Here is a 24066-nt window from a genome sequence, read left to right as displayed (position 1 = left end):
ACCTTTTTATGAAATAGCTGTATATTCTTCAAAGGTTTCAACACCAGCTAATCGTAACTGAAAAGTCAATAATAAAAATTTCAAGGTGTACATGTAAAAAAAAAAAGTGCATCGAAGAATTTACTCTCCATTCAATCACATATACCCGAAACAAGGCATTAACACGGCACGGACACAGTAAGACCCAGGCTACGGCACTGTCAGAGACCAACACATTGCGCAAGAAAAAAAAGCCCAACCAAAATTATAGAAAACATTATGGTCACGGATTGGCAAGCGCACGCATACGGCACTATTCATTATATAAGTTACACAAGGTGACTGTACTGTCTATATTCATCACAAGCAGCGAGGTGCCGTGTGACTCATGTTATCCGATGTTATCGCCTTTTTCATCTTCTGCAGTTGGTTTTCAATTAACAATAAGCAAACATAAAGCAGTGACTGGTATTCGGTTTTCTAGTTGATGGTGGAAGTTTCTATTGATCATGTGTAAAGCGTTGAACTTGAGAGTATTGCGGAAGGATCTAATACCAACAATGTTAGGTCTAATTTTCGTCATAATCATTGCAAAAGCTTCCGCTGGTCAAGAGTATCGCATCTGGTTTGGACTGAGACCTTAAGAAGTTTGATAACGTACGACAACGAAGGAACGTCATGTACAGATGTTTACATGTACGGATTGTTCTAAACAAATATCAGCGTTATTGCCGAATACTGTAGCATCTTGGCGACCAGTTTAACGACTTTTAATTAATTTTCGACTTTATTAATTTGCCTTAGATCAAATAATCACGGAATCATGCATGTCATTGTTGATTGCAGCTGTAGTGTCTTGACGACCAGTAAGCTATAACATGCCGTAGTCTAGTATGAGTTTATTCTAAAATATGACACAGCTGCAAATTTCAGTGACCACACGCGAAGATAGCAACAAACGACGACTTGTACTTTCTCTAAAAACTGATTGATGATAAAAGGTAGACAGTAAAATCCAAGGTACGGAGTGGTATACGGCTATTTTTAAAAAAGGTTTCGAAGGTTTTGTTTTATGTTGGATTGTATTATATTCATACGTAAATAATGTCAGCACAGAAGAAGACTATGCCGGGAAGAAAAACAGATAGAGAAAGTCTGAGAAAATTCTATATTGTTGTGACCTTTCGGCTCACGCTGTTGGTATACACATTGCCCATTGTGCAAAAAAACCTTCACCTACCTTTTTTGAAAACAGCTTAATTGTAAGTCACGAATGTGAATAAAAAACTCAAGATGCACCTGTAATAAATGATTTGCATTCAAGAAAAAGAGTTGTTTGTATTCCATCGCCTTGCCTTCTTCTTTCTCTGTATTTGAAATATCAATTGAAAGAAATGTGCTTGACATGTACCCTACTACAAATTTAATTAATTTTTTATCAAAAGTTGGGAACAGGAACTGAATTACCTCATTTGTTTAGTTTAGTAATCTAAGTAACAATCCCTTTTCCTTTTATCCACAACTAAGTTTATTTTAGTTCTCGTCGACTGCTGAGCAGTTAGTGTAGAGAATTTCACAAAAGATGTATATCTGTAATAAGCAGTGGGCTCAAGTCAAACAACGCTCATTATGAGCAGCGAGATGCTGTGTGCTTCATGTTATCGCTTTTTTCGGCTTCTGCAGTTGGTTTTCAATCAACAATGAGCGAACGCAAAGATGCCGACTGTTATTATTTTTTCTAGTTTATGGTGGAAGGCTCTCATCATGTGTTGAAAGTCTTGAACTGGAGAGTAGTGCAAATGGCTCTGAGCAGTAATATTCCACCAATGTTCGGTCTACTATTCTTACTAGTCATTACCAAAGCTTCCAATTCACGTGCTCAATCGGAAGGATCATCCTTCAGCAAAATGCCGTTCCACAAGCTTGATGGGAATATCATTCAAGCCATTGCAGTGCCAAACATTCTTCAGTGTTGTTGGAAATGTGATCGTTTACCAGAGTGTTTCTCGCTGAACGTGGCTGTTGTGCCTGACAAAGATGGTTTGTACGAATGTCAGATGCTCCGAACTGAGACCAAGAAATATTCTGGACTATTAAAGCCATCCCAAAACTATCACAACTATACACGATTCACGGTAAGAGAACAAATAACACCCGTACTGATAGTATTACTCAAAGTGTTGACTGAATTTCACATTAGGGTGTCTCGAATAGTTCAGTAGCTTTTGACCATTCTGGAAGGGATAGATTTTTTATAAATAATTTAGTTTACCACTCTGATGGTAAATCAAAACCAAGAATCAATTCTGCTCAAATATGATGGCAGATTTGAAAGTGAGAGTGAGAGCGAGCACTGCAAAACTTACGGGCACATCTGCCGTGACTGAAAGAGAAAGATATCTAGCTGACAGTTATATGGCGGGCACTTAACTTGGAATAACTTGTTTAAATATCAAAACCTTTCAGAAGAGTTCTTCTATTTCAGGATTTCTGTGTTATTTCGAGATATCTCAATGGTGCAACGTGTAAAAGCCTTGGGCTTATTGACTTCCAGTGCCTTTGCCCGCAAGGATTTACGGGTAATTTGTGCAACATTCGCATCAAAATGTGTAAGTTTATTACACCTGTTAATTACAATATGCGGTTGAGTTTAAGCACTCATGACTTAGATGTGCGGTTTCGTTATCATTCACAGACAAATGGCTGAAGATCAACACCGATCCTGTCTGTTTTGGAGCTAAAGACTCGGCGTTTGGTCGCTTTAACATCACAAAAAATGGAACAGTCATCACCGTCAAGCTGGTCCATCGATCTGGATATGTAGCATGTACTACAGACTCGACTTCAGCCCGAAGTAACTGGGGATGTGCACCATACAATGGTAGACTGGACCGCTTATTGACTATCATTACCAACGACCAAGACAAAAAGATTCTTCCTCGAGACGAATCTAACATAAGTGATATGGATATGTCATATGTTATACCAGGTACGGCTTCCGAGGCTCCTGAACTGATCTTTATTTTAGAACATTAGTAATTTAGTGAGAAAGGAATAGATTAAAAGACAAAAGAAAAAGTTCAGCTTCAGTGATCTTCTTTTGTTTTTTAATATAATTCCTATTCCACTAAATCACTAATGTTCTATTTTCGTATGACAACATTCTTGCAAGTAGGTGTATACAAAGAAAGATATGCAAAACTGTTAGAGGCTTTCAAAGAGAACTAGATGAATCTGAAGAAGAGGTATACGCATAAACTGAGGAAAGGAGAAAGCAAAACAAAATTCAGTAAAAATACTATTATTGATATTAGGATTCATAATAATACTTGAAATGTTTGTCTCCGACTTAGAGTATTTGATAATATTGTTTAACTCAGACTTTTCTATCAGTGCGGCCATATTCTTCAGATCACTTTAGAACTGAGATCCGTGGTACGGTAACGGATCGAAACGTACTCCATAAACATTTCAAGTATCTAAAGAAATTTCCCGTGATCTTTCCTTCATGATATTTTGTTGTTTTCTACTTTTGGCTGCACATTTATTTGACATAAAGCTAATTATTAAACATTTAGGGTCGACAACGCTCGAGGACTCGCTCGTTCGCGATATGATGAGAAAAACTCGTGAAAAAAAAAGCTCTTAACATGTGATAATCTCTATATATAATAAATAATCAGTGATTTACATTTGTTCCAGTTTGTCATTGTTTGAATTACATCAACAGTTATATGCATACCAATCTTGTCCCCAGTGTGATTCGTTTCTTATGGATAATCAGCTGACCAAAAGGAACGCAAGTTCTGATGATACGAGTCACTGTGCATGCGCGCGTTTGATCACAAGCGCCGGTGTATACGAAGATTCACAACTAAGCAAAAGGAAAATTTTTGGTCACTAATTTGTCAATTATTTATTATAAAAAATCCCTAATAATCCTAAAAGGCGAGGGCCTGACATGCAAAGCCCTTCTGTCTTAATAAAAGTATATTCATGATTTACATGAGAAGCCCCAAAAGTGATGTCTTCAAATATTGTGCTGTATTTTGGGAGACATTCAGTCTACAAGCTATTTGTTATCCTATGAAGCTACTCTTCCATAACCTCCATACAAAACTACCCTTCTATGTCATATATCTTTCACTTAGCATCACCTGGAACTATACAATCTTATTTATCAGAACATCGGCTCGAACATGCATTATAGTGCAAACAAAAATACCGGTGTTACGAAGTCTCCTAAATTTTTTCACTGTTAGTTTGATTAGTGTTTATCAAAGTCGATATCAGCCTTTGATTTCTTTTTTCATTCTGCTAATCTGGCAAAGGGAAATTCCTATCAGAGTTCCCGTCCTGGGTTGACTGCGTTCCCCGAAAGGGATTATGGGTCAAATATTTTTGACTACAACTAAGAAAGCATAAATAAGAGAGGGAAACTTCTTAACAAGGCGCACGCCATGTAAATTCCCGGTTGGGCTATTTTTAGAAACCGTATGCAGTTTAAATTTACCTTACCCTACTGCAGGGCGTCATCTAGCGCGCCAGTGCTCTTTCTGTTTGTTGTTTTGATGTCGTTTTTAGTGATTCTGATTGGTTGACCTTGAATTTGTTCCGAAGGTCACCTCAGCTGGGTAGAATCAAATATAATTTTGGGTTGGCTAAATTTAGCAATAAACAGTTACTCAAGTTAAACAATCCCTGAATAACAAAGGTTACCAGTTAGATTAGAGTATATTTTGGAAATAACAAATGAGACAAATCTATCATCAAACCTCTACAGAAAGATATCTCTTACCAAGATTACAATAGATTCTCAAATATAAATTAAGACTCAATAATAAAATTGTACACTGCAAAAGAAAAACCCTGTTGAAAAGAATACAATAGCTCTGAGACTGCATAACAGAATGAAGGAAATCTTATAAAATGGTCACACGGCAAAAAAGAAAAAAGAAAAAAATTAATATAATAAATACTGAAACACACGCTGAGACTGACTAACAACATGGGACACTGAAAACCTCTCACTTGTAAAAGATATATTAGATTGATGATATGAGCTAGACAAGTTGACTGCACTGTCTATTCATTACAAGACGCGAGATGCTGTGTGATTCATGTTATCGCTTTTTTCATCTTCTGCACTTGATTTTCAATTAACGATAAGCAAACACAAAGATGCCGACTGTTATTTTCAGTTTTCTAGTTTATAGAGGGAGGTTCTATTCATTTGTAACTTGAAGACTTGAACTTGAAAGTAGTGTGAGCGGTTCTAAGCCGAAACATCGAAAAATGTTCTCCCAATGTTCGGTCTTCTATTCCTACTAATCATTACCAAAGCTTCCAATACACATGCTCAATCCGAAGGATCATCTTTCAGTAAAATCCCGTTCTTCAAGCTCGATGGGAATATCATTCAAGCCATTGCAGTGCCAAACATTCTTCAGTGTAGTTGGAAATGTGATCGTTTACCAGAGTGTTTCTCGCTCAACGTGGCTGATGTGCCTCACAAAAATGATTTGTACGAATGCCAGATGCTCCGAACTGAGACCAACAAATGTTCTGGACTATTGAAACCATCCCAGCACTACCATCACTATACACGATTCAAGGTGAGTATGTCCTGAAGAAATCGTTTCAAAAAAAGGATATCACACTTTATTTATGTTATAAGCATTTTAAAAATTATGTCTCAATGATCACAATGTTGAAAGAAGTCTACGACTTACCCTTTTGTAATTGTAGTATTTTTGGTGAAATGTACCGCCTTCCTTCTAGAGTCCGGTACTATTTTACCGACTGTACCACTTAGAAGGACAAACCAACAAATTTGCTGTTAATAGTACAACTTGTTATTTTATCCCCAGTAACATTTAAAAAAGCCATTTTGCTCTCGTTATATTTTTACTTAAACTAAGCACATTTAGTTATGTTTTTTTCTTTGTTCCCGAAAGACAACAAAAATAATCTTCAGTTCTGTTTTTCACTTTGTTTAATTGACAATTTTAGAACAAATGCGAGACAACGACATGTTTGAATGGAAATACTTGCGAAAACTTGGTGTTAAACGACGACCTTATGCCTTTGATCATGAAAGTTACAAATAGTATAACCTGTAATAACTGTAAGGATCTATAACCTCCACAACATTTTTTTTCTATTCCAGCACCAATGTGTTCTATCGAGATGTCTCAATGGAGGTACGTGTGAAAGCCTTGGGCTCAATGACTTCCGGTGCAACTGCCCAAAAGGATTTACGGGTAATCTGTGCGACATTCGCATCAAAATATGTACAAGTAAAGAATGTGTAAATGTTTTTACCAGACATGCACATTTGCATCAAAATGTGTCACTTTTATGTTAATCTTGCATATCATGAAAGGCACTCGAGCTTTACTGTGTGTTTCCTTTGACAGACAAATGGCTGAAGATCAACACCAGCCCCGTCTGCTTTGGAGCTCAAAACTCAGAATATGGTAGTTTCTACATCAAAGAAAATGGCACAGTCCCCACAGTGAAGCTGGTCCATCGATCTGGATATGTGTCATGCATTAACGATGATTATTCAAGACGAAGTAACTGGGGATGTGGACGAAGCGATGAAGTGCAAGAATTCCTGAATACTATCATGACCAACAACGAAGATCAAAAGATTCTTCCGCAAGATAAATTCATTGTGAATGTTGAAGAATTGAGATATCGCATTCCTGGCTTACATCCGAAGTCTTCTGAGCTTATCTTTAAAAATTTCAAAACACCGATGGAAGTTATCGCTGGTCAAGAGTATCGCATCTGGTTTGGGCAGGATCTCAAGGAGTCTAGCGACGACAACAACGAAGGAACGTCATGTACCGACGTATACATGTATGTGTACATGTAATGTCGTTGTGTGAATGTGATGTATTAGGGATAAAGATAATAATACATGACATGGGCTTCCTTTATCATCATGTAGAGGAGTAGAGACTAGAAACAAACTTGAACACATGGCTCGACTTAAATAACACAGGTAACCCGAGAAGAACTTCATGAGACAAGGATTATCGATCAGAAGTGCAGGTGTCTAAATTTATTCGTCTTACTTCAGTAATCAGTTTTTAACTACTACATCAGTAATTATTGACGTTACTTATTTAAGTTGTATGTTGACTTGATAAAAGAAAAAAGTTCTTTTTTTCAAAATCCAAAAGTTGATATGCTGTAAATAAGAAACTAAGTTTCGGCGCTGTGATTGATGTAAGCTAACTAGATAGATTTGTAGTTAGTTTCAGTAATACGTTTTTAACTGATATATCACTGACGTGATAAAAGTTTTGTTAGTTTATATAAGAAGACCGGCATATTGAAAATCCAAAACTAAGGTTCGGCTGTCATTGGTGTTAGTTTTCTTGGTTCATTTCATTGTTATTTCTGGTTCATGTAAATAATAAAATTGTTTATTGGAAAATGTCAATATTTGCTATATATAAATTAGAATTTCATTTCTAACTGAGAACACTTTACTCAATCAATCAATCCTACTGAAGACACACACGCATACTTTATAACATTCAGGAGTCTCATACTGTTACTCAACATTGATCAACCAAAATATTTATCTTTTTTGTTTATTAATTTTTCTGACTGCCCTTAACTAGATGACAGACAAATCAACTGCATATGAAACCATAAGACAGTTTTAAATTAAAGTCGAATTTGTTTATAACTGCGGCAGTTATTGATTAAATTCACATAAATTTCATACTTTATTGATATTAATTTGATCGATATTTTGCCGTCTAGTTTATTCAATATCTAATATATCTTTAGTTATCGAAGTATTAAACTTACCCATTTGTATTTCGTCGTCCAGAAGAAGTTTTGCTCCATGCATGGAAGGGTCCTGTAACCGCTAGAGGTTTGTGAAGCTTTTTATTGTGAGTTTAAAAAGGAATGGAACAACTGTGAAAGGAAGGAAAGATTTAGAAAGACCAGGGGAAAACGAATACTCTACAATATGACAAATATGATTCGGAAAATTTCGCAAATCAAATATGTTTTCCTTCTTCAAGCCGCAATTATTATTCTAATCACTACCAAAGTTTCCAATTCACATGCTCAATCTAAAGGATCATCTTTCAGTAAAATGCCGTTCTTCACGCTCGATGGAAACATCATTCAAGCCATTGCAGTGCTAAACATTCTTCAGTGTTGTTGGAAATGTGATCGTTTACCAGAGTGTTTCTCGCTAAACGTGGCTGATGTGCCTGACAAAAATGGTTTGTACGAATGTCAGATGCTCCGAACTGAGACCAACAAATATTCTGCACTATTAAAACCATCCCAACACTACCACCACTATACACGATTCACGGTGAGTATTTCATAAAGAAATCGTTTCAAAAAAAGGAAATCACACTTTATGTTATAAGCATTAAATTATGTCTCAATGATCTCAAAGTTGAAAGGAGTGTACTGTAAAGCAGTATTTTTAGTGAAATGTACCGCCGTCCCTCTAAAAAGGTACCATTTTACGGACTGTACAACAACAAATTTTAAATTGTGTAGCTTTTTCTTTCATCCCAGTAAGATTTAGAAAAGCCATTTTGCTCTCGTTATATTTTTATTAAAACTAAGCACATTTAATTCTGAGACTTTTTTTTGCAAACTTGTTCACGAAAGACAACAAAAATAATCTTCAGTTCTGTTTTTCACTTTGTTTGAAATTGACAATTTTAGAACAAGTGCGAGACAACGAGATGTTTGAATGGAGGTACTTGCCAAAACGAAGGCTACGATGACTTCCGGTGTCTCTGCCAGCAGGAATTCACGGGTCACATGTGTGATGTACATGTGACACAGCCCAAAACATGTTAGTCAAATCATTAACTGTGATTCATATTATTATATTAATATTATTATCTATAGTGGTGCGTGTAAATGTAGTATTGGATAACAGTATTTTTAGCATAGTGAACATTGCATGACAGTTGCCTCAAAACGTAACGTTTGACACTGAGGCATAAAGAACCAATGTTCTTTCCTCAAAACATGGTGTTAACAAATATAGGAACACAATTTGAGTCGAACTACTTGCAGTTTGAATATTTAATAGGTGAAGATGCGCATAAAAAGATATAGAGCAAGGACATGATCTGTTAAGAAAATATCTCTTAACTTGTGTAGTTGGGGGAAAATTCGATCTCTTCAAAAATTCGTGCCCGTCAAGATTAAGAATTAAATGCTCCGTCCCTTACCAAAACAACCTCTGCACGGATTCGGTACCTTTTCATTTTGAAAATGTGCCGAGTGTCGTCACCTTGTACGCAGGATAGCATTTCTGCAGAGTGCCCAAAAATTTGTTTCTAATTAAGATGTCGCAAATGTCCATGATTTTTTTAAATTTCTTCACACAAAAACTGAAACCGCTTCTTATTCTGATATTCTTAGACGAATGGCTGAAGATCAACGCCAGTCCTGTGTGCTTTGGAGCTCGCAACGATTCTTATGGAAGTTTTTACATGAAAATAAATGGAACCGCAGTCCATAAACTCAAGCTGATCCATCTCTCTGGATATGTGACGTGTCATAAGGAGAAGGATGAAAGAAAGAGTAACTGGGGTTGTCGAAAGAATAGTGACAAACTTTGGACCATCATCACCGACAGCACAAATCAAAGAATCCTGCCGCAAGATGGCGCTCCTCAATATTCACGCTACAGTATTCCTGGCTTCACCTCCAGTTCTCATGAGCTCATTTTTGAAAACTTCACTAGTCCCATGGTGATAACCACTGGTCAGGAATATCGCATCTGGTACACAGAAGACCTTAGAAACGATTCCGAGAGTGATAATGGTGGAACAAGTTGTGCTGATGTTTATGTGTTTGGATTGTTTGGCTAAAAAATATATAACCATTGACGTCTGCGCCTAGAATATATACTACCGTATATCAAACATTAAGCTAATGTAATTTGGAAAGACTCATATTTATGCTTTTGTTTAAGACTTGAAATGGTTTTAGATTCCTTTCAATTTTGACCCAATAAGCTGATCGCCAATGTAATGAGATCATAATTTTAGATCCTTTTAGAAATAAGGGGAAAAAAGATAGTTATGCCTCGCTCGCTTTTCGTTAATCTATTATTACTCGGGCTTCTTTCCGAAGGAAGGCACGAGTTATAAATCGCCCGTTGTTATTCGTCGTATTTTCCATGTTCGTCTACAAAAAGCAGGCATGCGCACTTAATGCTAGTTAGGGACGCCTGGGTCGTCAAACACGCATGCGTACTTCACTTATATCAACTGAGCATGTGCTTAGGGTCTAGGTCTGACGTATGGCACTGTGTGCACGTGCGTTTGCAGAACCAATGAGTACTGAAATTTGCAAGTAATGCCTCTAACTTTGCTGTCTTCTGTGCGCTCCAACCACTACCAAACGCCCACATCGTTCGCGGTAGACCCACACTAAAAGATGTCGAGCGTTTTCGGAACGGGTTGGACCGCGAACATGATAAGAGAACACCTTACGAGCGAACATTGAAGAGTGACCAATTTATCGTGAACAATTTATCGAGAACCAATTATCGTGAATCATTTATCGAGAAAAATCTATCTATCTATACAAATAGCGAAACAACTTATAAATCTTATCCAGACTTTGACCTTACAAAGGACTCAACTGCTTAATTTCCACACGGCTTTGCTGATAAACAAAGAAAAAGAACTACTGTATACGTAAGCGAAGGCGTAAACACACCGGTATGTGATTCACAATGTGCTGTAATGTTTTCTAATCGTTTCGAAAATATATGGATTATCTTATTGGTTCTTATTACGATGTTTTTTTACTGAAAATTCCTTTTTGTTCTTGATGATAATAACTGCTATTATTTTACTAACTTATGTAATTATTAACTTCAGCATGCATTGACGTTTATGTTCACAATGTTCACCATTAGTATTTCATCGTTTAGTGACTGTGATATCTTAGAGAAAACTAATAATTTGACTGTATATGTATGTAATGATGTAGAAGTTACTATAAACATTACAAAAAACACCAGATCTCGTTATTCCCAGTATGTTTATTATAATTATAGATCATCATCAGATGATCATCATCATCATCAGTATAATCATCATCAGATCATCATCGGTATAATCATCATCAGATCATCATCATCATCGGTATAATCATCATCACTGAGATCATCATCATTATCGGTATATTCATCATCATCTTTCATCATCATAGTCCTCATCATCATCTTCAGATCATTTTTACCATTATCAGATTACTATAACGATCATCATAACTTCAATCTAGAACTTTATTTAACAAATAGATCTATTCGCTTTATATAATAGATTTTTACGAGAAAAATAGCGTAAAATTACAAAAAAAAGAGGTTTGTTTACAAAAAGAGCGCGCGTCTGTCTAAAAAATTGCTAAAAACGCGACATATATGGCTATCTGATTGGTCCAGATTAGACCTTTTGTTCTGACCTTTTGTTCTGACCAGCAAAATAGATTCAGCTGTCACACGTGGACCAGTACGGAAGAGTAAAAGTTTGAATATGTTGAGTGTTTGTTTTCATGCGGATAAAAATTTTGGAGAGTCTAGAGGGAAGGTAAATCTTGTAAAACTACGGGAATGTACAGATGATATTCAAGGTCATCTTCTAAAGTACCATCTTTCACGAGAAGACTTGACATAGTATCAACTTATCTTGGCCAGGTCAGGAAAATTTTAAGTTAATGACAATGATGTCACTGGTTGGTGGATCTGTCCAAAACATAGACATGGTATTGGGCAGTTCTGGCTTCGAGATAAAAATAAATAAACAAAGAATGGGCTTCCTGTGGTCCACGTGTGACAGCTGAATCTATTTTGCTGGTCAGCGGCTTTTACTACTAGACTACTTGAAAAGAGTAACTACAAGATGAACTCAGGAAAATAACAAGGCAGTTTTTTTAAACTAATATCCTCGATAAAGTTACAAGAATAATCTTTTAGTATGTTACTATATTCAAAGACTTCATTGAGGACAAAATTGAAGACTAAAAATGGATACTTCTGGGCCTAAATGTATCAACATGACAGTTGTATCGAACTGCAGATGATGACTCGTTTTCAAAGGCATGTTTATTTAGATTATTTGGATTTCGTTTTGGTTGTAGGCAAAATATGAACAAATAATCTTGTGATTTGTTCATCGATTGATGTTTGTGCATCGTGCAAATAATTTGCAGTTATTTATTTCGAGTGAACTTATCGTTGTATTTTATGACAGTATACAGCATTTTACCTTACAGTTAAGGCATGTTGTGATATCAGTCTTTCGATTCTAATACTGTTTTTGTGAGACACAAAACTAGTACGGCATTTCGTGACTAAGTCTTTATGTAAATATTAGAGTGTGTGACGAAATGTTCATGTAACCAGATAGTAGTTTTGTAACCAGAGATATAGATAGGGATATATTCTTACACACATGTACTGAGCATAGATCTCAAAGAAAGAAGCAGTAAATATAAGTTCCAGCAAAAACGTGTCAACTATTGGTTCGAACGGGATCAAAAGTACCGTGTGTAACATTTTGGCGACCCTGCCAGGACCGCTAATCGAGGAATTTCTCGTAAAAAGGCGGTTCTCGAGACCTGGAAGACGATTGACCTCGTGGTCGAAGAAGTTGATGTTGTGTTGGACGCACATGGATACGAAATTAGCGTTCCTTTGAATGCTTTCATCGCAAATAAGTCAAGCATTCCCTTCGTATGGTACTGAAGACTTGATGTACGTGGCCTAAGAGGAATTAATGTCCGTTTGGACGCCTGAAAACTTTAGAGAACGTGGTTTTGCAAGATTTGGGGGTGTGGTGTAATAACAGACCAAGCCGGCTACGATGGATTTTGATTTAGAGGCTCAGCAGTTGAGATTGGAGCAAGAAATTTTAAATTTGTCGCTAGAACGCTTGCAGGAGTTAGCAGAGCACCTCAAGGTGCCTTGTGAAGATGAAGGAAAACTAAAGTTATCGAGGAAAATACGGAGGACAGTCGAAGAAGTAATAGAGAGCTCAGAGGACAAACAGTTAGTCATTGAAGACATCGGCAAATTCACCAAGGAGAGCAACACAGCGCAGAAGGATGCTGAATACGACAAAGCGAAGAAAGAACTAGAGAAGATGCAAGAGAACTTCAAGAAGATGATGGAGGATTACCAGAAGCAAATCAACGAAGCAAACGAAAAGTTGGTATCTCTACAACCAGGTAACAAATCATCAAAACAGGAAGCAATCGAACCGGTATGTACTCTTAGTGACGTAGGCGTCGTAGATGTACGAAATGCACTCAGGCGCGATTTTCGTATCATTGGTATGATTGGAGGAGATACGCACAAAGACCGCTTGTCTCTCGTAAGTCTCTTGAGGCAAATCGAGGTTGGTCTTAAGAACAAATACAGCGAGACAGAAGTAATCGAAGGCGTGATCAGAGCGATTAGTCCATCACTTAAATTAAGATCTTATTTAGAAATGATGCCAGCGCTAACGATAGGAAAACTTGAGCAGATTCTAAAAGCACATTATAAACAGAAACCTAGTACAGAGCTTTACCAAGAATTGACAACGGCATGTCAGGCTGCGAAGGAGTCTCCGCAAGATTTTCTAATTAGAGTCATGGATTTGCGCCAACAAGTTCTCTTTGCATCACAAACGAACGAAGGAACTGTTAAGTATGACTCTGCGTTAGTAAATGGTTTATTTCGCCACGTGATCGAGACCGGCCTGCAGTCGGAATCCATACGCACAAAGCTTCGGCCACATCTGTTAAACGCTGACGCTAGTGACGAAGAGCTAATGGAGAAATTAAATGCTGCGGCGTCGGAAGAGTCTGAGCGCATGAGTAAGCTGAGTCCTGGGTCACGCAAAGCGCTCGTTAATCAAATTCACGCTCCTGTCGAACAAAACGATAGAAAAATACCAGCGCCAAAGAACTATGGCAGTGGGAAAGCACAGAGTGAAGATAGCTACATGGCAACGCTCAAGGCTCTTCAGGCTGAAATGGCTGCAATTCGATCGGATTTAAATAAACCGCGCGAAAGAAGGAAGGAAGAGAGGAATGTTCGCCGTTGCACTAAATGTGAAGAAAACAACGCTGAAAGTTGTAGTCATTGTTTTAAATGTGGATCGGGTGAACACTTCGCGCGGGGTTGCAAAACAAAGTCGGGAAACTCCCGACGGCTACGCCCGGGGGACAGGGAGTAGTCCGGGAAAACAAAGAGTCCCATGTGTGCGTGTCGTGCGGAGTACAAGGGAAACAAGAAGCAGTCATACTTTGTTCGGGATGCGAAAGTGTTAATTACTGTTCAAGTGCGTGTAAGTTTGCACATTGGAATGAGCACAAAACACTTTGCAATGCAATAGGCTATCTCACCCAGCAAGAGAATGAAGAGATGAGAGAACAAGGATTTTACCGCACACACCTCACGCCAGGACAACTCACCAAAGTTGTTAATTTGGTGGGGAAGAAATGCATGATAACTTGTTTGTTAAATGGTCGCAAAACTGATGCATTATGGGATACTGGGGCTCAGGTTTCTATCCTCCCCAAAGACTGGATTGACAAACAAATGGATGGGACTACCGTGCGTAAAATAGGGGAACTTTTAGATGGGCAAAATCTAAACCTGACAGCGGCCAACGGTACCCCTTTCCCATTTGAGGGTTGGGTCGAAATAGACTTTGAGCTTTTGTCAGGAGGAGAGGGAGCTAAAGTCAAAGTTCCTTTCTTGGTTTCACGAGACCAATTAGACACACCTATTATTGGGTACAATGTTATCGCAGAACTTGTTAAACGTGAAGGGGAAACAAAGGACGGAATAGTAGACAGTATGGCGGCGACAATGACTCATCTGAAAAGAAGCGACGTAGAAGGGCTAGTGAGTACGCTGCGCGCGGTTGATCCATACTGCGAACTTGCCGAAATTAAAACTTGCAAGCGAGACATTGTAATACCCAAAAAGCAAGCAACAATTATAAAGTGCTCAGCAAAGGTTGGTCCGACTGAGGGTAAGATTCCAGTTTTGTTTGAACCAGACCCCCAAGCCTCGTGGCCGAGTGAAATAAATGTACCAGAATCTGTAGTGACTATCTCGGGAGGCTCATCCAGTCGCGTGAAAATCAGTGTCGAAAACCACTCTGACCATGACGTACGTATTAAGGGCCACACTGTTCTCGGTAGCCTCTACCAAGTACGGTCGGTGACACCTGTCGAGGTAACACGGAGAGATCTACCATGTCAACAAGCGACACCACCCAGCGAAACGGATTTTAGCGCCGAGGAAATCTCCCACCTACCTAGCGTAGACGGCCTGACAGACGAGCAAAAGAACATCGCTCTGAGCATGCTCAAAGAAGAGGCCCACAGTTTCTCCCAAGACGACAACGACATCGGCTGTGCTGAAGAGCTGCAAATGTCTATCAACCTATCAGACACCAGACCAGTCCAGAAAACGTACACAGCAATCCCGAGACCTCTGTATCCTGAGGTAAAACAGTACGTGGAGGACCTTCTAAACCGTGGCTGGATACGACACTCGAGATCCTCTTACTCTTCACCAGTAGTGTGCGTTCGTAAGAAGGATGGCAGCCTACGTCTGTGTGTCGACTATCGTCAGCTGAACGAGCGCACAGTTCCAGACCGACACCCACTGCCGCGTGTGCAGACAACTCTAGAGAACCTTGGAGGGAACAGCTGGTTCTCGTTGTTGGACCAAGGAAAAGCCTATCACCAAGGATTCATCCATCCATCTTGTCGAAACCTTACAGCATTCGTGACTCCATGGGGCCTCTATGAATGGGTTAGAATTCCTTTTGGTTTAATGACAGCGCCTGCTGAGTTCCAACGATTCATGGAAGGCTGTCTCCACGACATGCGAGATGACTGTTGCGTCCCCTACATCGATGACGTCATCGTGTACAGTAGGACTTTTGAGGACCATGTCGAGCACATCCGACAGGTTCTACGTCGTTTACGATCCCATGGTATTAAGTTAAAACCTGCTAAGTGTAAGCTGTTTCAAAGAGAAGTCCGTTACCTGGGACAAATCGTATCCGCAGAAGGATATAAACCCGACCCATCGAACGTTGCCGCAGTACTAGTACTGAAAAACTCGCAACCCAAAACAGTCGGGGATGTAAGAAAACTTCTCGGGCTGGTCGGATATTATCGGCGATATATTCAGGACTTCTCAAGGATTGCGTTTCCTCTGTTTGAACTCCTACAAGGACGAAACGAAACTAGCACACCAGAACAGTGCAAGAAAACGTTCCGCCGTGGAAAACGGAGTCAGCCTGCCGTTTCGTCCTCGCAACCAGTAACCTGGGCAGCCAAGCATCAGGAAGCCTTAGAGAAGCTGCTGAATTGTTTGGCTACACCACCCATACTTGGTTATCCAGACTACAACACGTCGTTTGTACTGCACACAGATGCATCAAAGGAGGGATTAGGAGCCGTGCTCTATCAAAGGCAGAACGGTATTATGCGAGTGATAGGGTATGGTTCGCGGGCACTCACGAAGGCTGAGAAGAATTACAATTTACATTCAGGCAAACTAGAATTCCTAGCATTAAAATGGGCTATTTGTAACCATTTCCGCGAATATCTCTATTACGCACCGCAGTTTACCGTCTACACAGACAACAATCCCCTTACGTATGTACTGTCGACAGCTAAATTGAACGCGACCGGCCAACGTTGGGTAGCAGAACTTGCTGATTTCAGGTTTTCAATCAAGTATCGCCCAGGTAGCGTAAATGGTGACGCCGATGCTCTCTCGAGAATGCCTCTTGACATCAACACCTACATGGAATCCTGCACAACCACGACAACGAGAGAAGACGTCTCAGCGGCCTTCAATGGACTCCATGCTCAAGAGAAAGGTGAAGCCGTCTGGATAGCAGCAGTGGGTGGTACTCTAATAACTCCAGATGAAGAAATGTTGAGTGGAGTGACAATTAACGGCCTCCCAACAGATACCATTTTGGAAGCTCAACGACAAGACCCAGCAATAGGACGCGTACTAGCCATGAAGACTGAAGGACGCTGCCCCACAGTCAGAGAGATGAGGAGGGAGCAACCACAGACAAAATCTCTGGTTCGACACTGGAATAAACTACATATAGACGACTATGGACTACTACGCCGACATATTGGAGAGTATAAACAGCTTGTACTTCCTCCACAATACCACAACTTAGTGTTCAAGGAACTCCACAAGGATATGGGACATTTAGGGGCAGAGAGGGTTGTACACCTCGCACGTGAACGAGTCTTCTGGCCAAACATGGAGAGAGACATCACTCATTTTGTATCTCACGTATGCGAATGTATCAAGCAACGCAAACCGAATCGAGAGACTCGTGCTCCTCTGCAACCCATCAGCACATCCGCGCCTTTTGAACTAATCTCTGTGGACTACCTTCATCTAGAGCGCAGCGTGGGTGGTTATGAGTACATACTGGTAGTAGTCGATCACTTCACTCGCTTTGCGCAGGCATATGCAACTAGAAACAAATCAGCAGCAACTGCAGCTGAACGACTGTACAACGACTTCTTTCTCCGATTCGGATTTCCTGGTGCAATCGTACACGATCAAGGAAAGGAATTTGAGAACAAACTCTTTCAACAACTCCAGCGTCTATCAGGAACATCTCGAGTGCGGACGACTCCATATCACCCACAGTGCAATGGGAAAGCAGAGCGCTTCAATCGGACACTGCTGTCGATGTTAAGAACTTTGCCTGAAACCGCGAAAAGTAGATGGAAAGACTCGCTAAATAAAGTAGTGCACGCGTACAATTGTACTAAAAGCAGCTCAACTGGTTACTCGCCATTTTATTTGATGTTTGGCCGGACTCCAAGACTACCGATCGACATAATTCTCGGAACATCAAACAGAAAGGGAACATCCAGCTACACCGAGTTCGCTAAGAAATGGCACACAGCAATGCAGGAAGCATACCTGAAGGCAGCGAAAAATGCTGATATCTCTACCTCTAGAGGAAAGAAGAACTATGACCAGAAGGTTCACTACACACAGTTGCAGCCAGGTGACCGCGTTTTGGTCAGGAACCTCTCTGAACGTGGAGGGCCAGGAAAGCTTAGATCACATTGGGAGGACAAGGTTCATGTGGTAGTACAAAAGAGAGAGGGAATCCCGGTATACGTTGTGAGACCGGAAGGACGCCCAATCGACGGTAAAAGAAGAATACTCCACAGGAATCTACTCCTACCATGTGACTCACTTCCACTGGGCCACACCCAGCTACAAATGGAACAAAGGCAAGCAAACCAGAATCAAGATAGACCGGCCTTGACACAACCTCAGTTTCTAACTAATGACAGTCCATCTGATGACGAGTCAGAAGAACAGTTTAGAGGGTTTTTACCAAACGAACTGAATCCAGCAACTAATGAACGTGAACATAATGAGTCAGCGGAAACAGACCCCCCGCAAGAAGACCAGGTATCCCAGCAAGACAATCTACCTCAGGAAGACTACGCAAGCCATGACCAAGCTCAGAACCTTGAGGACGCTCAACCTCAGCTCATCACTGTAGGCGAACCTGACACAGAATTAGAAGCAGTTCCTCCTACAGAACCGGAAGGCAGACCAGTCCGCGAGAGACGCCCTCCACAGACGCTAACCTACAACACTCTTGGGACACCAATGACTAACTGGTACCATGCAAATGGTATCGCAGCTTACCCTTATTACGGAGGGACGTATCACTACCCCGCTCCTGCACACGGAGGGACCTTCATCAACCCACCAGTCTTGTCTAGACAAGGACAAGTTCAACAACCTTACAACCAACCTGTATACCCATGGACAGTGTATCGCCAACAGTTTAATGGCTACAACACTTACAACCCGCAGTACTAACAGATATATTTTTAGCATATTATTCTTATAGTTTATCAAAAAAATAAAAAAAACTGGAACGGGACTGTGTCAAATACACAATGATTAGTCAGGGACTACACACGTCCTACTACACGAAACATTAGAGAGACGACGTGCCCAGCGCCGGCGGACAAGAGAAGTCATATGGACTATAGAAAACGAGACAGCAATGAACTGATTGGGCCTGATCAACCCAATTCACTTGAACTCTATAATCTGTAGATAGTCTTTGAATAGTGTACACGTCTGATTTATGTTTAGTGTTTTGTCATGTCCAGGAGGACATCATTTCAAGTGGGGGAGTATGTGAGACACAAAACTAGTACGGCATTTCGTGACTAAGTCTTTATGTAAATATTAGAGTGTGTGACGAAATGTTCATGTAACCAGATAGTAGTTTTGTAACCAGAGATATAGATAGGGATATATTCTTACACACATGTACTGAGCATAGATCTCAAAGAAAGAAGCAGTAAATATAAGTTCCAGCAAAAACGTGTCAACTATTGGTTCGAACGGGATCAAAAGTACCGTGTGTAACATTTTCTAAAACCGTTTTTTACAATTTGTGTGGTTAAAATGTTTTTAAAATATATTAGATAAGTTTAAACAGTGAATTTATATACATTTAAAGATAAATCGCTTTCAAAACTATTTGCACCTTTTTGACGTAACATATTAAATCTCAAAAATACTGAACGTTTGTCGACCTGTTCACTTCTCAAAACCTGCTGGCCGCAAAATATTATTTTAATTTCTGTAAGAACTACCTTTTATCTCTGCAGTACTCAAATATTATAGTCCTACGAAGTCTAACTTTTGAGTTTTGATTTTTTTTTCCTAAGCCATATTTTAGCCAACTGGCCAAAGTCGATTATCGATGGTCGGTAAAATTAAAATATCTAGATATAAATAAGTTCATATTTAACTTTAAGGCTACTTATCTTTGCATAAGATATATATCTACTATAAGATGGAAGGATTTAGTGTTGTGATGATTTGCTATGGAATTACGAATTTTTAAACATCGCCCAAATTTCATGAATGAGAAGTAGTCAAAATCACTAATTTGGCCCCCAAGTGGACCCCACCTGAAACTTTGCAAAAAAGCGCCGAGACACAAAACAAAATATGTTTTGGAAATAACCTTTGAAGGGCACACTCACACACAAAGTTTGAAAGAAATCTGTTTTTTTCTTTCACCCAAAATGGTTATGAGGTTCTTACAGAGACAGCCTCTTAATTTTGTATAGAAAACATGGTTTTGACGTCATATCTATGTTTCTATGCTCTGATAAAACATAGCTCTTCAGCCAATCAGAGCGCGCATTCGTGAAAATCTATTATATAATTCGATGTAGAATAAAGAAGATTCGAGATTCGAAAAATCTTAGAAGCTATCATATTTTAAGTCAAAGACAACCGTATCAGAAGCAGTTGTGCATCATCCTTATTTACATAACAGACCCAGGATGTACGTATTAATTACTAATATGCACACAGGAGAAAATTAGATTCCCTGCTGATATATTAATTACTTTCATTTTTCTTCTTCAGTTATTGTCCTTTATCAGTTGCCTTATTTGTTAACTTGAGTAACCGACGGTTACAATATTATATTGAAGTGGATCCATTGAACTGACCTGAGTCTCAGTAATAACCCGATTTCCGCAATTTCTTTTGTATTCCTTGCGTTTTTTATATTTATATATCATAGCTTTTTCCTAGAGTCCCTGATCTTCAGATTACGTTGGGTCTAAGGACAATTAGGACTATTTCTTTAAAGAAAAAGTGTTGTATTGTTGAAGCAAGCTGTGAATTTACTTGAAGTACTCTACAATGCGTTTTTGCAGTTCTCAAGTTTTCATCATTTTACTCGTTTCGTTTTGTGATTTTTCGGAAGGATCTTCTTTCAGCAAAATGCCGTTCCACAAGCTCGATGGGAACATCATTCAAGCCATTGCAGTGCCAAACATTCTTCAGTGTTGTTGGAAATGTGATCGTTTACCAGAGTGTTTCTCGCTGAACGTGGCTGATGTGCCTGACAAAGATGGTTTGTACGAATGTCAGATGCTCCGAACTGAGACCAACAAATATTCTGGACTATTAAAACCATCCAAACACTACCATCACTATACTCGGTTCAAGGTGAGTAATCACACTTTATCATATATGTTATAAGCATTAAATTATGTCTCAAAGATCTCAAAGTTGAAAGGAGTTTACGACTTACCCTTTTGTAATTATAGTATTTTTGGTGAAATGTACCGCCTTCTTTCTAAAGGGTACTATTTTACAGACCGTACCACTTAGAAGGACAAACCAACAAATTTGCCGTAAATCGTACAACTTGTTATTTCATACCCAATAAGATTTAAAAAAGCAATTTTGCTCTCGTTATATTCTTACTAAAACTAAGCACAGTTAATTCTGAGACTTTTTTTGCAAACTTGTTCACGAAAGACAACAAAAATAATCTTCAGTTCTGTTTTTCACTTTGTTTGAAAATGACAATTTTAGAACAAGTGCGAGACAACGAGATGTTTGAATGGAGGTACTTGCCAAAACGAAGGCTACGATGACTTCCGGTGTCTCTGCCAGCAGGAATTCACGGGTCACGTGTGTGATGTACATGTGACACAGCCCAAAACATGTTAGTCAAATCATTAACTGTGATTCATATTATTATATTAATGCAAAAGAATATGAAGTAGTTCATTTTCTCTTGATTTATATTAATATCTATTATATGACCGTGAATCTTAGAGCCTGGACACTAGCAAATCGAGCAATCTGATTGGATAGACCGCATCGCGGACTGGTCTAGATTCTCCGGTATCAACCGGTCCGATCGCATATTAATCTTACGGCGAAAACATTTTGTCCTTTTCAAGGAAAAGTGGTCATATAATAAGGCTGTTATCTAACTATAGTGGTGCGTGAAAGTATAGTATTAGATAACAGTATTTTTAGCATAGTGAACATTGCATGACAGTGAAGTACAGAAGCTTGATTTGTGTACAGAACCGCGTTTTGAGTTGCCTCAAAACGTAACGTTTAATATAACCGCTGTTGTTTCCTCAATACGTGGTGTTAACAGACATAGGAACACAGTTTGAGTTGTACGCATGCATAACTAAAATTTGAGTTCTGCAAAGAACTACTTGCAGTTTGAATATTTGAAAGGTGAAGATGCGTATAAAAAATATCATGCAAGGACATAAAATGTTAAGAAAATATCTTGCAACTTGTGTAGTTTGGGGGAATTCGAGCACTTCGAAAATCGTGCTTCTCCAGATTAAAAATTTAATGGTCCGTCACTTACGAAAACAACCTCTGCACAGATTCGGTACTTTTCCATTTTGAAAATGTGCCGAGTGTCGTCACCTTGTACGCAGGATAGCATTTCTGCAGAGTGCCCAAAAATTTGTTTCTAATTAAGATGTCGCAAATGTCCATGATTTTTTTAAATTTCTTCACACAAAAACTGAAACCGCTTCTTATTCTGATATTCTTAGACGAATGGCTGAAGATCAACGCCAGTCCTGTGTGCTTTGGAGCTCGCAACGATTCTTATGGAAGTTTTTACATGAAAATAAATGGAACCGCAGTCCATAAACTCAAGCTGATCCATCTCTCTGGATATGTGACGTGTCATAAGGAGAAGGATGAAAGAAAGAGTAACTGGGGTTGTCGAAAGAATAGTGACAAACTTTGGACCATCATCACCGACAGCACAAATCAAAGAATCCTGCCGCAAGATGGCGCTCCTCAATATTCACGCTACAGTATTCCTGGCTTCACCTCCAGTTCTCAAGAGCTCATTTTTGAAAACTTTACCAGTCCCATGGTGATAACCACTGGTCAGGAATATCGCATCTGGTACACAGAAGACCTTAGAAACGATTCCGAGAGTGATAATGGTGGAACAAGTTGTGCTGATGTTTATGTGTTTGGATTGTTTGGCTAAAAAATATAAAACCATTGACGTCTGCGCCTAGAATATATACTACCGTATATCAAACATTAAGCTAATGTAATTTGGAAAGATTTATATTTATGCTTTTTTTAAAGACTTGAAATGGTTTTAGATTCCTTTCAATGCTGACCCAATAAGTTGACCGCCAATGTAATGAGATCATAATTTTAGATCCTTCTAGAAAGAAGAAAAAAAATATAGTTATGCTTCGCTTGTTTTCGTTAATCCGTGATTATTATCTAATCGATATCATCATCTTCTGACAGAATTTCAGCGTATTTACAAAGGATAGTTACTTGTGTAAGTTAAAACTGAAATAACATGGTTCGCTCGTTTTCCTTTAATCTATTATTAACTGTTTATCTTGTCTATCGGAATAGACCATCATACCGATACGGCGGCCATTTTGAATTCGATTGTTTTAACTAAAGACATTATAGGATGCTGAGGGATAATTATTAGAGAGTTTTAGATTTACGTTCACGGCAAATGTGAAACGTCAGTTGACCATTTAAAAATTATTCCAAATAGCTTAAAAAGAATCGCAAAAAAGTCCAAGTAGTAGAAAAACAAAAGAATATTTGTCTTTGGTGAGAAGGTTTGTAAAAGGTAAAGTAAAATACAGGAAAACGATGAAAACGTGGTCGCGTTTGCCGTTTGCGGGGAGAAAAAAAGTCAATCTAAAACTCTCTATTGCAAAATATATTCCCTGCACGGCTGTCAGGGTGTCTTTTTATATATCTTTACGCTTTTAATGATAAATACACCTAAAAAACAATTGAATTTGCTGTAGTAGTAACAATATACGAAACACCAAGACTTCAAATTATCAGCTTTGGGCTATAATTCAAAATGGCCGTTGTATCAGGATCATCATCAGATCATCATCAGATCATCGTAATCATCATCATCATCAGTATAATCATCATCAGATCTTCATCATCATCAGTATAAACATCATCAGATCATCATTAACATCAGTATAATCATCATCAGATCACCATCATCTTTGGTATAATCATCATCAGATCATCATTAACATCAGTATAATCATCATCAGATCACCATCATCTTTGATATAATCATCACTAGATCATCATCATCATCCACAGGTAGCCCAAGCTTGGTTTCTGTGGTGTCCTGTTATAGGGAAATG

The 24066-nt window shown here is 38.9% G+C and overlaps 3 protein-coding genes across 3 annotated transcripts; all 3 read left to right on the top strand.

The window, feature by feature from the left end:
* Positions 1-1542: 1542 nt before the first annotated feature.
* On the top strand, positions 1543-7143 carry LOC116302583 (uncharacterized). Its single transcript, XM_089025494.1, has 7 exons — positions 1543-2114; positions 2465-2588; positions 2675-3014; positions 3682-3803; positions 5260-5594; positions 6149-6272; positions 6399-7143. The coding sequence occupies exons 1-7, from the start codon at positions 1725-1727 to the stop codon at positions 6860-6862; spliced, it is 1899 nt and encodes a 632-aa protein (XP_088881620.1). The 5' UTR covers positions 1543-1724; the 3' UTR covers positions 6863-7143.
* Positions 7144-8107: 964 nt separating this feature from the next.
* Positions 8108-10878, top strand: LOC116302562 (uncharacterized). The gene is made up of 3 exons (XM_089025427.1): positions 8108-8335; positions 8701-8833; positions 9412-10878. The coding sequence occupies exons 1-3, from the start codon at positions 8108-8110 to the stop codon at positions 9861-9863; spliced, it is 813 nt and encodes a 270-aa protein (XP_088881553.1). The 3' UTR covers positions 9864-10878.
* A 9760-nt stretch (positions 10879-20638) lies between these two features.
* LOC148913893 (uncharacterized) lies at positions 20639-23693 on the top strand. The gene is made up of 3 exons (XM_089036420.1): positions 20639-21079; positions 21452-21584; positions 22450-23693. The coding sequence occupies exons 1-3, from the start codon at positions 20771-20773 to the stop codon at positions 22899-22901; spliced, it is 894 nt and encodes a 297-aa protein (XP_088892546.1). The 5' UTR covers positions 20639-20770; the 3' UTR covers positions 22902-23693.
* Positions 23694-24066: the final 373 nt, after the last annotated feature.

This window comes from Actinia tenebrosa, unplaced genomic scaffold (assembly GCF_029948245.1).
Source record: "Actinia tenebrosa isolate PJP-AT-01 unplaced genomic scaffold, QUT_ActTen_1.0 PGA_scaffold0__85_contigs__length_37466705, whole genome shotgun sequence".
In the NCBI taxonomy this organism is placed as follows: domain Eukaryota; kingdom Metazoa; phylum Cnidaria; class Anthozoa; order Actiniaria; family Actiniidae; genus Actinia; species Actinia tenebrosa.
The sequence above is the reverse complement of the archived record's forward strand: the minus strand, read 5'-3'. Positions and strand labels throughout refer to the sequence as shown.

Excerpts from the sequence above, each read along its gene's own strand:
- LOC116302562 (XM_089025427.1), top strand. The coding sequence starts at position 8,108 with ATGCCGTTCTTCACGCTCGATGGAAACATCATTCAAGCCATTGCAGTG. Across the intron at positions 8,336-8,700 it reads ACCACTATACACGATTCACG|AACAAGTGCGAGACAACGAG; the intron begins GTGAGTATTTCA and ends TGACAATTTTAG. Across the intron at positions 8,834-9,411 it reads TGTGACACAGCCCAAAACAT|ACGAATGGCTGAAGATCAAC; the intron begins GTTAGTCAAATC and ends TGATATTCTTAG.
- LOC116302583 (XM_089025494.1), top strand. The coding sequence starts at position 1,725 with ATGGTGGAAGGCTCTCATCATGTGTTGAAAGTCTTGAACTGGAGAGTA. Across the intron at positions 2,115-2,464 it reads ACAACTATACACGATTCACG|GATTTCTGTGTTATTTCGAG; the intron begins GTAAGAGAACAA and ends CTTCTATTTCAG. Across the intron at positions 6,273-6,398 it reads CGACATTCGCATCAAAATAT|ACAAATGGCTGAAGATCAAC; the intron begins GTACAAGTAAAG and ends TTCCTTTGACAG.
- LOC148913893 (XM_089036420.1), top strand. The coding sequence starts at position 20,771 with ATGCGTTTTTGCAGTTCTCAAGTTTTCATCATTTTACTCGTTTCGTTT. Across the intron at positions 21,080-21,451 it reads ATCACTATACTCGGTTCAAG|AACAAGTGCGAGACAACGAG; the intron begins GTGAGTAATCAC and ends TGACAATTTTAG. Across the intron at positions 21,585-22,449 it reads TGTGACACAGCCCAAAACAT|ACGAATGGCTGAAGATCAAC; the intron begins GTTAGTCAAATC and ends TGATATTCTTAG.